General features: G+C 42.1%; 1 protein-coding gene across 1 annotated transcript; it reads right to left on the reverse strand.

Annotated features, from left to right (window-relative positions):
* Positions 1–500: 500 nt before the first annotated feature.
* LOC120780370 (cyclin-dependent kinase inhibitor 1C-like) lies at positions 501–1,157 on the reverse strand. The gene is made up of 2 exons (XM_040112660.1): positions 895–1,157; positions 501–720 (listed from the first exon to the last, which is right to left on the reverse strand). Exons 1-2 carry the CDS (start codon positions 1,155–1,157, stop codon positions 501–503), a joined length of 483 nt encoding a protein of 160 aa, XP_039968594.1.
* Between the last annotated feature and the right edge of the window lie 13,151 nt (positions 1,158–14,308).

Consider the following 14,308-nt stretch of genomic DNA (forward strand, 5'->3'; position numbering starts at 1 on the left):
TAAAAACTGGTATTAAAAATGCATTTGTGCCTCTTTCAATAACACCCTGCATTGGACTGGATACAGAAAAATCTTTTCTTAATCACTGGATGAACATTTTTTTACCTGCCCGTAAATAAATAGGAGTCTTTTTTTTTCGTTAGAAAAACCTCGCGGCACTTACCCTTGGTGTTGGCAACTAATTTGCTGGCAAAACAAATCGAAAGCGGGATACTGGTCGGTTGATACTCGTATGTACGTATAGGCGCACGGATCGAATAAGAAAGAGAGGCTGGCGCCGTCCGCCAGTCCCTTTTGTTGCTTGTATTTGGTGTCCTCGGGTGTGGTGTGAAAGGTGTGGTGTAGATAATGATGAGACGAGAGTGTGATGAAATGATGTGTGGATGATGTAGATGGTGTAGTCGTGTTGAGTGTGGTGTGTATGAGTGGGGTGTAGTTTTATTATATTAAGAGGGGGGTCAGGTGCTCATTTAGCCATCCCGGCCCCCCTAAACGGCTGTTTAGCCTAAACGGCGCTGCAGCTGTTGCAGCGTAGCCACAACGCTGCTCAGCCCAGTAGACCGACGAGGTGGTGGCCCAGGCTGTCGATGCCGAAAAGAGGTTCCGCGTCGATGGGATGCGCCACGAGTTGCGGATTGGGAGCGGGGTATGCGGCCGCGCTGGATGGGTAGCCGATTCACCTCGCGTGCCGCGCTGCGATGTAGCAGCGTGTGATGCGGCCTGTGGCATATTTGGCACAGCCCGCGTGACTCACACGCTGCAGTCACATGTGTATGTCACAGGCAGTTATGGCAATGCCCGTGGGCCTGGGCAACTTGCTGCCGTTGCACGGGTCGCATACCCCGAAATATGCCACAATGGTGCAGCCGGTGTGGGCGTCGACAGATGGGGCACCTTATCTGACGGATCTCCGAAGTCCTCGATGTGATCGGTGGTGGTCGGGTGCCACCACGAGACGCGGGTGCAGATACCGCTGCAGGCGCGGTTACCGGTACAGGTACCGGCGTTGTTGCCGGTGCAGTTGCTGGCGTGGTTGCCGGAGCAGCAGCCGGTGCTGTTGCAACTACCGTTCGGGGCGCTGGTGCAGGCCCGTTGCGTGGCACACTGGTTGCCGCCCGAGCGGCTGACGTATTTGCAACTGGCGTATCTACATCCATGGTAATCTGCGGTAAATGAGATGGTTAATTATGCATATCTGTCATTGTAAGTTGATATGGGCCATCGTGCCACGATATGTGGCATGAATGGGCCGTCGTATTGATCGACCATTTTTTGTTTGTTTTCTTTACGGATTGTTATTTTTACGTACGGTTTATTATTTTTATATAGTGATTTTATTATATCGCGATATTATCGGTTCGGTTTTTTTGGTTTTCGGATTCGCGATCCTTGGAAGTTGGCAGAAAGCATAGCTTCACGAGCGGTCTGGTTAGCGTTCCGTTTTGCGTACGGAGATCAACGATTCGTATGTGACCGTCGGAGCCGTAATGTAGCTTTTCTATGCGGCCAAGCCGCCACTCGGTGGTGGGTAGACAATCGTCGTGAATGAGGACACAGTCTCCAAGCTTAGGCGCTTGTTGAGGAGTCTTCCAGCGGTATCTTTTGTGGAGATCCTTTTTGTATTCGTCTTTCCATCGGCGGCTGAAATCATGATGGAGAATTTTAATTCGTTCCCATCGATTTAATAGGGATAGCGACTCCACGCCTGGCTCAGGAATGGCCAGGATGGGTGCTCCTTTTAGAAAATGCCCTGGCGTTAAGGCGGTTAAATCTGAGGGGTCTTGCGATAGTACTGTGAGTGGCCGTGAATTGAGAACGGCTTCAACTCGATTTAATAACGTCGTGAACTCTTCGTAATTGAATTTATAATTTCCAGCTACCCGTTTGAAATGGGTTTTGAAGCTTTTTACAGCTGATTCCCATAAACCGCCCATATGAGGAGCGCTTGGGGGTATAAATTGCCAATTGATACCTTGAGGGGCGTACTTTTGTACGATTTCGGGTGACACTTGCTTTAAAAAATCCACAAATTGCTTTTCTGTGGCTCGTTGAGCTCCGATAAAGGTTTTGCCATTATCGCTCATGATTTTTGATGGGTAGCCACGTCGAGCGACGAAGCGAGCAAATGCCGCGAGAAAAGCCTCCGTCGTCAGATTACTACATAGCTCAAGGTATACTGCCTTTGTCGTGAAACATACAAAGACAGCCACATAGCCTTTCATGAGAGTGGGAGACCTTAACATGGACGCCTTTACCTGGAAAGGCCCAGCAAAATCAACACTTGTTGTGGTGAAAGGCAGAGCGAAATTGCAGCGTTCCGGTGGAAGTGCTGCCATAATCTGCGTTCGCACTTCTGCTTGTGCATAGTGCAAATCTTGCACGTGAAGATGCACTTCTTGATTTTCGGCTTAAGACGGGGGATATAATACTCCTGGCGTACCATCTGTTGCATGAGACGATATTCGGCGTGTAGAATTAAAATGTGGATGTAGCGGAGGAACAGTGTGGCAAATGGTGACTTCTCTAGGATTATTATGGGATGGCGTTCGTTATATGTTAGGCTTGAATTAGCAAACCGACCATTGGCACGAAGCAGACCTTTCGTGTCCAGAAATGGGTTGAGGACTAAGAGTGAGCTCTTTTTATCAATCGGCTTCGATTCTCTTAGTAGCGATATATCGCGGCTGAAATAGCGCGCTTGTGAATATGTTATTAGTGCGACCTTTGCCTTTTGTAACTCTAGGTGCGTCACTGTGTTGCATGGGAAATTATGTGATCCCTTCACTTTGCTTTTGAGTTGTTCTATAAATTTGAACATATAAGCAACTACTCTGAGAGCTCTTGGAAACGATGAAAATCGTTCAAGGATGTCGGTATCATCCAATAATGTGTGAAAGGTGGCGATTTTTCGACCTTCTGGTGCGATAATGTTGCGCATGGGGGATTGTGGCCAAGAATCAGGAGATTCTATCAACCATTGGGGGCCATTCCACCAGAGGGTGGTGGTGGTAAGGTGCAGGGGCTTGCACCCTCTTGTACCTAGATCGGCAGGATTGTCAGCACTGGCTACGTGACGCCAAGTGGTTGATCCCACTTGGTCAAGTATTTGAGACGTTCGGTTAGAAATATACGTCTTCCATGCATGTGGTGGTTTTTCCAACCAGGCTAGTACAATTTCAGAATCGGACCACATATATAGTTTGCATTTCGTCATATTTAAATGCATTTGCACCATGGCTACTAATTTTGACAGTAGTAGTGCGCCACATAACTCAAGTCAGGGAGACTTATAGTTTTTAAAGGTGCCACCTTAGCCTTTGCTACTAATAAGTGGCTTGTGGTCGTGGTGTCACTTTGCGTGCGCACATAGATAGTAGCGCAGTATGCCTTTTCTAAGGCGTCACAAAAGCCATGTAATTCGACTTTGTGTTCGGGGGAGTAGTTTACCCATCGTGGAATTTGTATCTGAGAAATATCATTCAGATTGTTTGCGAACTGGGACCATTTTTCTAAGCGAAGAGGTTTCACTTGTTCGTCCCAGTCGGTTCCATCTAGCCATAGTTCCTGCCAATGTTTTTAGTTTGAAGTCGCGTAAAGGACTGGTGGGGGATCTTCGGAACATAATACGTTGAAAATCTTGGTCGTCTTTATGTACGACTATTTGCCGATACATTTTTTCAACGTCCCCATTGAATACGTATTTGAATATACGCCAGTTTAATGTCAGAAGCATTAAATCTGGTCGGAGTGTGGGTCCCGTAAATAGGATATCATTTAGGGAATTCCCTGAACTAGTGGTTTTCGAGGCATTAAAAACAACTCTTACTTTTGTTGTTTTTTTGTCTGGCTTCACTACTGCGTGATGTGACAGATAAAAGGAGTAGTATTTGCCGTTGACGATTTTCTCCCCTGGGGTTACTTCCTCCATGTGATCCAAATGGAGGTATTCTTCTAACACACCATCATACTCTGATTTGAGTTCACCTTTTTTAAGTAAGTTTCTTTCCATACTTAGAAACTGCTGTATTGCAGAGGTGCGAGAGTGACCTAAGGCGAGTGTGTTAGGAAATTGTTGCCTAAGTGGTAGTCGTACGACGTACCGACCGTTTTCTGATCTAGTAGTTGTGGCTTTGTAAAAATCCTCACAATACTGATCTTCAGGGGTTGTGACTGATATGGGAGGGAGTTCTTCTAATTCCCAAAATTTTCTCAATTGTGAATTGAGTTACTCATTTGAGAGTTCCTCAACTTGTGTTGTCAATGTTGTGACTGGTTCCGCAACTAGTCCACTTAGGACCCATCCGAAAATGGTATTTTGCGCCAGAAGTGTATTAGTAATTTTCTCAATACCTTCGAGTATTATCTGTGGTATGAGATCGCTGCCTAATAGAAGATCTATTTGAGCGGGTGTGTTGCAGTTTGGGTCTGCTTTAGGTGTGAAACCTTTTGCCAATGCTTGCTATTTATATGATAGCGTGGGAGCATGTTGGTTAATTGCGGTAAGACAATAGCTTCTGCTTGTACGCGCTTATCCGCTTTGGGGGAAAAGAGGGTAATGGGGCAGATTTTATTTGAGTTTTGAACAACTCTTCCGCCCATTCCCGTGATTTCAAAGTTGGCCAGTTTTGTTGGTAACTGTAGCCTGTTTTGTGCCCTAGACGCTATAAATGATCGCTGTGATCCTTGGTCTATTAAGACACTGAGTTTAAACAGTTCTCCTCGGTGTTCGATGGAGACAACTGCTGTGGGTAATAGTACCCTACTGTGGTTTTCGCTATGTAGCGTTTGGGTTTTCATGGCCTTTGAGCAGCATGGTGCTTCTTGGCAGTTTTCAGAATTTGTTGTGGCAACTAATCCTGTTGCTCGATTTCCGTTTGCATTGTTCGGGGGTGAGCTGGAAAAATTTGTTATATGTAACATTGAATGATGTCTTTTATGGCAGTAAACGCAATTAAATTTGCTTTCGCAATCTTTAAGCGTATGCGCATGTGACAGACAGTTGGTACATAATTTTTTCGTTCTTACGAAATTGTTTCGATCGCTAACATTCATTTTTTTGAATTTTTCGCACAATTTTAATTTGTGACCTCCTCTGCACAGTTCGCATGACGTTTGTTTATATTGTTCGGAAGAGAACGATTAATTTTTAAAAAAGTTTCTATTTGAATTATTGTGGCTACTTGCTTGGGGTCTATTGAAGCTTCTATTGAGGTCGTTTTGAACGTTTTTCGTTCTGACTAGTTTTTTATCTACCCTTTCTGCGATTTCGTATTGGGTAGTAAGAAATTCTTTCATTTGCTGCCACGTTGGGCACTTTCTTCGCGATGAGAGCGATTGCTCCCACAAAAGTAACGATTTTTCTGGTAATGCAGCTGTGCATATATTTACCAGAATGGGGTCCCAATTATCTGTGGGAATATTCTGTGTTGATAAAACAGACAAACAATTTGAAACCGTGGTTGAAGCTTTATGAATTCTTCACTGGTTTCTTTCTGAATTTTTGGTAAATTCATTGTATCGTCACTTGCTTGTCGACCAATATTCTCTCGTTTTCGTAACGTGCTTTAAGAGCTTCCCAAGAAAATTGAAATTTTCGTCATTGAGAGCGAACTGTTTGACTATTACGCCTGCCTGACCTTTGGTTTTGTATCTGAGGTGATACAATTTCTGCGCTTGTGATAATTTAGGATGGTTTATGTACACAGCTGTAAACATGTCCCGGAAGGACGGCCACTGTTCATAACCACCATGAAATATATCTGTGTCGCATACGGGCACTTTAAGGTGAATGCCTGAACTTGCCTCTTGGGCTTGTCTTTGTGGCAGCTCTACCCTCGGTTGTGGAGTAGGTGCAATTGCTCTTAAAAGCTTTAGTTGATCAGAAATCATTGCCTTTGTGTCTTCGAACTGGTCTAGGCAGTGTTCATACTTGGTGTATGCCGAGGATTTAAAATTTTCCGGTAGATCTGAGTCGTCAGATTCTACGATTGCGTCATATGCCGCTTGGAGATGTGTCCAGAAATTGTCTAAATTATCTTTTTTGATTTCTAAGACGGATTCAGAATTGTCTTGAATCGGTGGAGACGAAAATCGAGTGCAGTATCGTATCAAACTGTCACTCTCAGCAATGAATTTTTTATAAGAAATATCTTTACCCCTCTTTAGTTTTGTAGCACCTTGCTTTGAGCGTGTAGCTTCAGCCGGTGTACACGGATTTTTTTCGTCTGAAATCATCTTTGGAACTTTTAGCAACTGAGTTGTTTTAGATTCCTTTGAGTCTGAGCTCATTTAAAATATGTATATAATAAATTAAAACGTCTTAGTGAAAACTAGACTTGTAGATGTTTTGAAAATATTTCGTAAATTAAGTGCTGAATAGAAGACTCTTTTGTATGTAAGAATTTCAAAAAATCAATAAAAGCAATGGCTTTTTAATAAGCCGAGATTTCAAAATACTTTCGTGTATATAGTATATGTATGTATTTATGTATATAATTAGACGAGAACTCTTTTAGGTAAATAAGAGCTTTGAACGAAATTGAATAAAGATAACGCTTTACGTATTTCGGAGTAATAATATGCGCAATCGCGAACTCTTTTAAGTTAGTAAGAGTTTTCAAATGAAATAAATAATTGATCGATAAAATTTGATTTAATTATTTATTAACGACCGGAAATATTTTATGTATTTTGATTTTCTATGTATATTTCTTTTATATATGCTTTATGTTCCAAAGTCCTATAGGTATATATAGGTATACCCTATACCTATAGGTGGATATTTTATTTGTTATGTGCTAATGAGCGCTCGCTGTAGAGATCACTGCACTTTGTACATATGCATGTATGTACATATGTATTACGCTTTGGTTTTTTACACAATCCTGCTTGTTTTTGTTGCTCAAAAATCAAGGGGTATTGCGGAACATATGCCAATGTGGACTTCGAATATATTTTATACGCAATCCTGCTTGGTTTTGTTAGTCAAAATCCAAGGGGTATCGCGGAACATGTGCCAATGTGGACTTTGAAGCAATAAGCGTATCTACATATGTGACAGTACACTTTTGTACAAATATTTAATTATGAAAGGTTGTTATAAAAACCTTTTGTTATATAATTTGTACCCAATGTCGACTGGGTATTTGTTCCAGTATATATTGACTATATTTATATGCGCCCGTATGTGCATATATATATACGCGTGTATATATATATACGTATATGTTTGTACGAAAAACACCGAAAAGAGAATTAACCGACCGTAGGTAATTTCACTTGTTAGTGAGAATGTATATAATTTGTGTAACTGCGCCGCATGTACATAAGTATGTATTTAAATATGTACGCAGAGATAAGAAGCCGCGAAAAAAATTTAATAATCTTTTAAGATTAGATATGAATGTAGATATGTATACATATGTACATTTGAAATATGTTAATTTGAATATTGTTTAACTTAGCAAAAGATCAAGTTATGCTCTTTGCATGTTATAGCGGTATATGCAACATATATGTATGTATGTATGATGTACAATTTTAATTGCGCGTATGCCTTTTGATTGATTTTTGTTTTTTTTTTTTCTTGCGATTGCCGTAGCTTATTTTTAAGCAATCCTGCTTATACTTGATTAAGTATAAGGGGTATTGCTGGAAATTACTGCAAGTAAATACTTGAAAGCTTTTGTTTTTTTGTTTTTATTGGTATTGGGATGATTTTTATGTTATAACACAACGGTAAGCATTCACCGGCAATCACTAATCCGCTGTATACAGTACCAAACTGTTTTGTTAGCGGTTTTTCGGTTTTTACCGTAAAATAAACCGAATACCGAAAACAGTTTGGAAACGGTTTTCAAATACTTTTCCGACCTGAATTTCGCTCAGACCGCAGATTTAAGTTTCTGGTAATAAATCATACATATGTATATGTATACATATAATATAAAAATTCAAATGAAACGATACAACTCACTTTGCTTTCCGCCAGGGGCTTTTGGGGATGTTGGGAGTTTACGTATGTATGTATGTATCTGATGTGTGGGTGGTGTGCGTGCGCCTGTGGTTGTGCCTGCCTGTGCTTCGCTTGCTTTTTCAGTTCTCCTGTCCTTTTGTTGCTGGTGTTGCGGCTTGTATTTTTGTATTCCTTTTTTCCATTTGTTTGTATGTTTTATGTCACTCCACTATCACCGTTTATATATACATATATATGTATGTATAGTAGGTGTGAATTTTTTTCGTTTACTTTGCTCTCTCTCACTTCCCCGCACTTTTTAGTATATCTTTTTCGCTTGTGGGCCGTTTCAACTCACTGTCACCTTACATATACTCGTATATGTATTGTATGTGTATATTAATTTTAACAATGCACTTTGTCACCTCACTTTGTTTAAGCTGTATACAGCACTGATTTGCACACGTAATGTGGTTAATTCTTTTTGGTCTTTTCTTTTTTCCCGTTGTGTGCACATGCATACATACATATGTAGATATGAAACCAATTTTTTTTTTTTTTTTGTATGTTGGCTTTTATTTAACCATGTCACCACCGCTATTTTCCGCACTTTTAACAAAATATTTTTTTTTTTTGTTTTTTTATGTATCCAACAAAGGTTATCCTAACTGTGTCACCTCACCACCGTTTTTTTTCACCTTTTTGTATGTACATACATATATGTATATCCACCAACGGTTTATTCCGTAACCGTTTTAAAAAAGTGTCACCTCACTACCGTTGTCTTTTCACAAATTGCTGACTGCACTCTTTTTTTTTCCTACTGGTTCTTCACTTTTTTGTTTAAACCGTTGTAAACTCCGGGATTTCTTATTTCTTTTTTGTTTCAACTCCGGGGTTTTTTTCACTTTATTGTTTCAGTTACCGCGTTACCGTGACCGTTTTTTGTTATATATATTTATTTTATTTTTTTTATTATTATTTTTGTTCTTGTTACCACAACTGCCGTCCGGTACGGCTTCGAAGGACCATAAATAAATAGAAGTCTTTTTTTTTATTAGAAAAACCTCGCGGCACTTACCCTTGGTGTTGGCAACTAATTTGCTGGCAAAACGAATCGAAAGCGGGATACTGGTCGGTTGGTACTCGTATGTACGTATAGGCGCACGGATCGAATAAGAAAGAGAGGCTGGCGCCGTCCGCCAGTCCCTTTTGTTGCTTGTGTTTGATGTCCTCGGGTGTGGTGTAGATAATGATGAGATGAGAGTGTGATGAAATGATGTGTGGATGATGTAGATGATGTAGTCGTGTTGAGTGTGGTGTGTATGAGTGGGGTGTAGTTTTATTATATTAAGAGGAGGGTCAGATGCTCATTTAGCCAGCCCGCAAAATACACATGAAACTCATTCTTCACTGTACACACCCTTTGAAAATTTTATAAGCTTTACCTCGATAATTAAAAAAAAATGTATTTGAGGTTTTGGCCAACTTTTCAGGAAAATCGGCCACAGTGCATAACTAATAATTAAAAATACAGTCTTTTTAAATACGCACATAATGCAGGGTAATAATTTATACATTCAAGTATATTATGGATTACTTCAAAAAATGTGATAAATGAAGAATGCATTTGTATATAGTTTCTCTCATTTGCACATTAACTACACAAAAGTTTTTAAAAGTTGCATATCTTAATTATAATGTTATCAATTTTGCATTCGTAAAATCCACTAAACGTATTTTGTTAACTTTTTACAATTCACACGCTGGTCCGCAATTGAACCTTCTGTATTATAAACGTTCTCTCTAACAACATAACAAATCGACATCTACATCATAAATTGTTAAGTTTATGATTCTATTTGAGACGATTGTTGTTTTCATGGGAGAATGTTTAAAGTTTTTTGGGTGACATATTTATATGCATACGCATATGTGTATGTAGGTTTGTGTACGCATTATTTTTTCGGCAATTCATACAAACATATGTATATTTATATGGGACAATGCACGCGCATTTTATTGCTAATAAATGATTATAACTTGATATCCCTTTGAATTGTACTTACGTATGTACAAAGTTCTCTGATCGCCATTCACTTGGGAGTGGCCAGAAACGATTCTTTTACACATGGCTCAAGCAGCTCACTACTCCCGGTCTTTGACCAAGTATCCTCTGGGTAGCCTAAGAACATCCGTTCGAAGGCGAGCTAATGTGAGAAGGCGAAACATTCTCTACATAGGGTTGTGCGCTGGGCTTGGGACCCGCCACGTAAAAAACAATACCAATGAAAAAGTTGAAACAGCCTCGGATGAGAGACCCCACTTTTGATGACGACCATGGCAAACGGAATAAGGACTACGATTTGAGGGCATGCACCTGGAATGTCCGGACCCTTCATTGGGAAGGTGCCGCTGCCCAGCTGGTTGATGTCCTCGCAAAAATAAAGGCTGACATCACCGCCGTCCAAGAAATGCGATGGACGGGACAAGGACAGAGACGAGTAGGTCCTTGTGACATTTACTACAGTGGCCATATAAAGGAGCGCAAGTTTGGTGTTGGATTCGTGGTGGGAGAGAGACTCCGTCGCCGAGTACTATCATTCACTCCGGTGAATGAACGTCTACAATCCGCATCAAAGCGAGGTTCTTCAACATATCGCTGAGTTGCGCCCACGCCCCGACGGAAGAGAAGGACGATGTGACCAAAGATGCCTTCTATGAGCGCTTGGAGCGCGCTTATGAGAGCTGCCCCCGCCACGATGTCAAAATCGTGCTTGACGACTTTAACGCCAGGGTGGGCAAAGAAGGTATATTTGGCACTACGGTCGGTAAATTCAGCCTCCACGACGAAACATCCCCAAATGGGTTGAGGCTGATTGACTCGCCGGGGCCCGAAATATGGTTATCTGTAGTACTAGATTCCAGCATAAGAAGATTCATCAAGCTACCTGGCTGTCTCCGGATCGAAAAACTACCAACCAGATCGATCATGTTGTGATAGATGGAAGACACGTCTCCAGTGTTTTAGATGTGCGTGCGCTCCGAGGTCCTAACATCGACTCGGACCACTATCTTGTTGCAGCTAAGACTCGCACTCGCCTCTGTGCAGCAAAAAACGCACGCCAACAAACACAAGGAAGGTTCGACGTCGAGAAGCTGCAATCACAACAGACAACCGAACCATTTTCTACTCAGCTTGCACTCCTGCTCTCTGAGAGCACTAGTCAACAACTCGGTATAAAGGAACTGTGGGACGGCATTTCAAATTCCTTACGTACAGCTGCAACCGAAACCATTGGTTTTCGGAAAGAGCAAAAGAACATATGGTACGACGAGGAGTGCCGTGTCGCAGCGGAGAGAAAACAGGCTGCCTACCTCGCAACGTTACGATCGACCACTACACGTGCGGGATGGGATAGATACCGAGAGTTGAAGAGGGAAGCGAGACGCATTTGCAGACAGAGGAAGAAAGAGGCCGAAATGCGTGAGTACGAAGAGCTTGATAAGCTGGCCGACAGGGGTAATGCTCGAAAATTCTACGAAAAAATGCGGCGGCTTACAGAAGGTTTCAAGACCGGAGCATAATCTTGTAGAACCCCCAAAGGTGATCTAGTGACTGATGCCCAGAGCATACTTAAATTATGGAGGGAACACTTCTCCAGCCTGCTGAATGGCAGTGAATGCACAACGCCAGGAGAAGGCGAACCCGATTCCCCAATCGATGACGATGGAGCAGACGTCCCATTGCCCGACCATGAAGAAGTTCGAATAGCAATTACCCGCCTGAAGAACAACAAAGCGGCGGGGGCCGATGGATTACCGGCCGAGCTATTCAAACACGGCGGCGAAGAACTGATAACGAGCATGCATCAGCTTCTTTGTAAAATATGGTCGGACGAAAACATGCCCAACGATTGGAATTTAAGTGTGCTATGCCCAATCCATAAAAAAGGAGACCCCACAATCTGCGCCAACTACCGTGGGATTAGCCTCCTCAACATCGCATATAAGGTTCTATCGAGCGTATTGAGTGAAAGATTAAAGCCCACCGTCAACAAACTGATTGGACCTTATCAGTGTGGCTTTAGACCTAGAAAATCAACAACCGACCAGATATTCACCATGCGCCAAATCTTGGAAAAGACCCGTGAAAGGAGAATCGACACACACCACCTCTTCGTCGATTTCAAAGCTGCTTTCGACAGCACGAAAAGGAGCTGCCTTTATGCCGCGATGTCTGAATTTGGTATCCCCGCAAAACTCATACGGCTGTGTAAACTGACGTTGAGCAACAGCAAAAGCTCCGTCAGAATCGGGAGGACCTCTCCGAGCCGTTCGATACCAAACGAGGTTTCAGACAAGGCGACTCCTTATCGTGCGACTTCTTCAACCTGCTCCTGGAGAAAATAGTTCGAGCTGCAGAACTAAACACAAAAGGTACCATCTTCTATAAGAGTGTACAGCTGCTGGCGTATGCCGACGATCTTGATATCATCGGCCTCAACATCCGCGCCGTTAGTTCTGCTTTCTCCAGGCTGGACAAGGAAGCACAGAAAATGGGTCTGGTAGTGAACGAGGGCAAAACGAAATATCTCCTGTCATCAAACAAACAGTCGTCGCACTCGCGACTTGGCTCTCACGTCACTGTTGACAGTCATACCTTTGAAGTTGTAGATAATTTCGTCTATTTAGGAACCAGCATTAACACCACTAATAATGTCAGCCTGGAAATCCAACGCAGGATTGCTCTTGCCAACAGGTGCTACTTCGGACTGAGTAGGCAATTGAAAAGTAAAGTCCTCTCTCGACGAACAAAAGCTAAACTCTATAAGTCGCTCATAATTCCCGTCCTGCTATATGGTGCAGAGGACGAGTTTTCGAGAGAAAAATTCTGCGAAAGATTTATGGTCCTTTGCGCATTGGCCACGGCGAATATCGCATCCGATGGAACGATGAGCTGTACGAGATATATGACGACATTGGCATAGTTCAGCGAATTAAAAGACAGCGGCTACGCTGGCTAGGTCATGTTGTCCGGATGGATGAAAACACTCCAGCTCTGAAAGTATTCGACACAGTACCCGCCGGGGGAGGCAGAGGAAGAGGAAGACGTCCACTCCGTTGGAAGGACCAAGTGGAGAAGGACCTGGCTTCGCTTGGAATATCCAATTGGCGCCACGCAGCGAAAAGAAGAAACGACTGGCGCGCTGTTGTTAACTAGGCTATAATCGCGTAAGCGGTGTCTACGCTAATTAAGAAGAAGAAGAAGATGTACATATACATATACAAGTATGTACATACATATGTGCACGATACGTACAGCTGATAGGTGCGCATGAAAGGTTTAAATGGTGAAAGGTGTGATTTCCATAAAATATATAATACTTGCAATATATAACATTTTTTAGGATATTATGATTGTATGTCGTATATATAGGCTGATCGACTTCGCCGGGGCCCAAAAAATTGTACTATTTTTCCAGCATAGAAAAATTCACCAATCTTCCTGGCTGTCTCCGGGTCGAAAACATGACGACATCGCATACCGCCAAGCCAACAAAAAGGAATTGGATAATCTCTTACGACACAATTCGTCACTACGCGGCGCCACAAATACTTCCTACGATCACTCACCCACCCACCTCTTTCCGTACACATGTACTCGTATTTCAAATGTATAATTATACTAGCTGACCCGGCAGCCGTTGTCCTGCCTGAAATTATGTGTTTTGAAATGAAAATAAAGTTGAATTTATGTTGTGTTGAAAATCATTTATTTTCGATTTTTCCAAATTTTTTCAATGTAACGAAGCTTGATAAACAATATTTTTTTGTTTCCGTTTCGGTGCGTAAATGTACAGAGAAGATGGTTTTCCAACTCGTGAGCACGCCACGTATGTCCGGCCTTGTGAAAAACATAGCATTTCCAAATTTTTGCCACACACTTCTATCGAATATCCTTGTGTCCTATTGATTCTCATCTCAAATGCAATTTTCACTGGAAATTGAATCAAGCATTCTGCCCCCTTGTATTTGATAGCACAGATTGCGGAACATAATAACGACAGATCCAACTTTGAGACGCAAATGATGTGGTGGCATACCAAGCCTCTCCAAAGAGTTTAGAAATTCCACTGGATAATTTACGGCGTCGTTTTCATTGTCAAGACGATCGATCGATTTGTATGAGCGCAAGTCTCCCGGAATTTGACTTTGAATTAAGTGAACAACATCGGTATTTTTGGCAGCTAACATTGCGCGTGCACTTAAGGAATCATAGTTACAATAATTTGGCCAATGTCCGAACATTCGTGATGAGTTCATCTTTCGTGAATTGATAAATCGAACCAC

This window comes from Bactrocera tryoni, unplaced genomic scaffold (assembly GCF_016617805.1).
Source record: "Bactrocera tryoni isolate S06 unplaced genomic scaffold, CSIRO_BtryS06_freeze2 scaffold_25, whole genome shotgun sequence".
NCBI lineage: Eukaryota > Metazoa > Arthropoda > Insecta > Diptera > Tephritidae > Bactrocera > Bactrocera tryoni.

Coding starts and splice junctions, on each gene's coding strand:
- LOC120780370 (XM_040112660.1), bottom strand. CDS start 1,157: ATGGATGTAGATACGCCAGTTGCAAATACGTCAGCCGCTCGGGCGGCA. Junction 721..894: donor TCGGAGATCCGTCAGATAAG/GTGCCCCATCTG, acceptor AATATGCCACAG/GCCGCATCACACGCTGCTAC.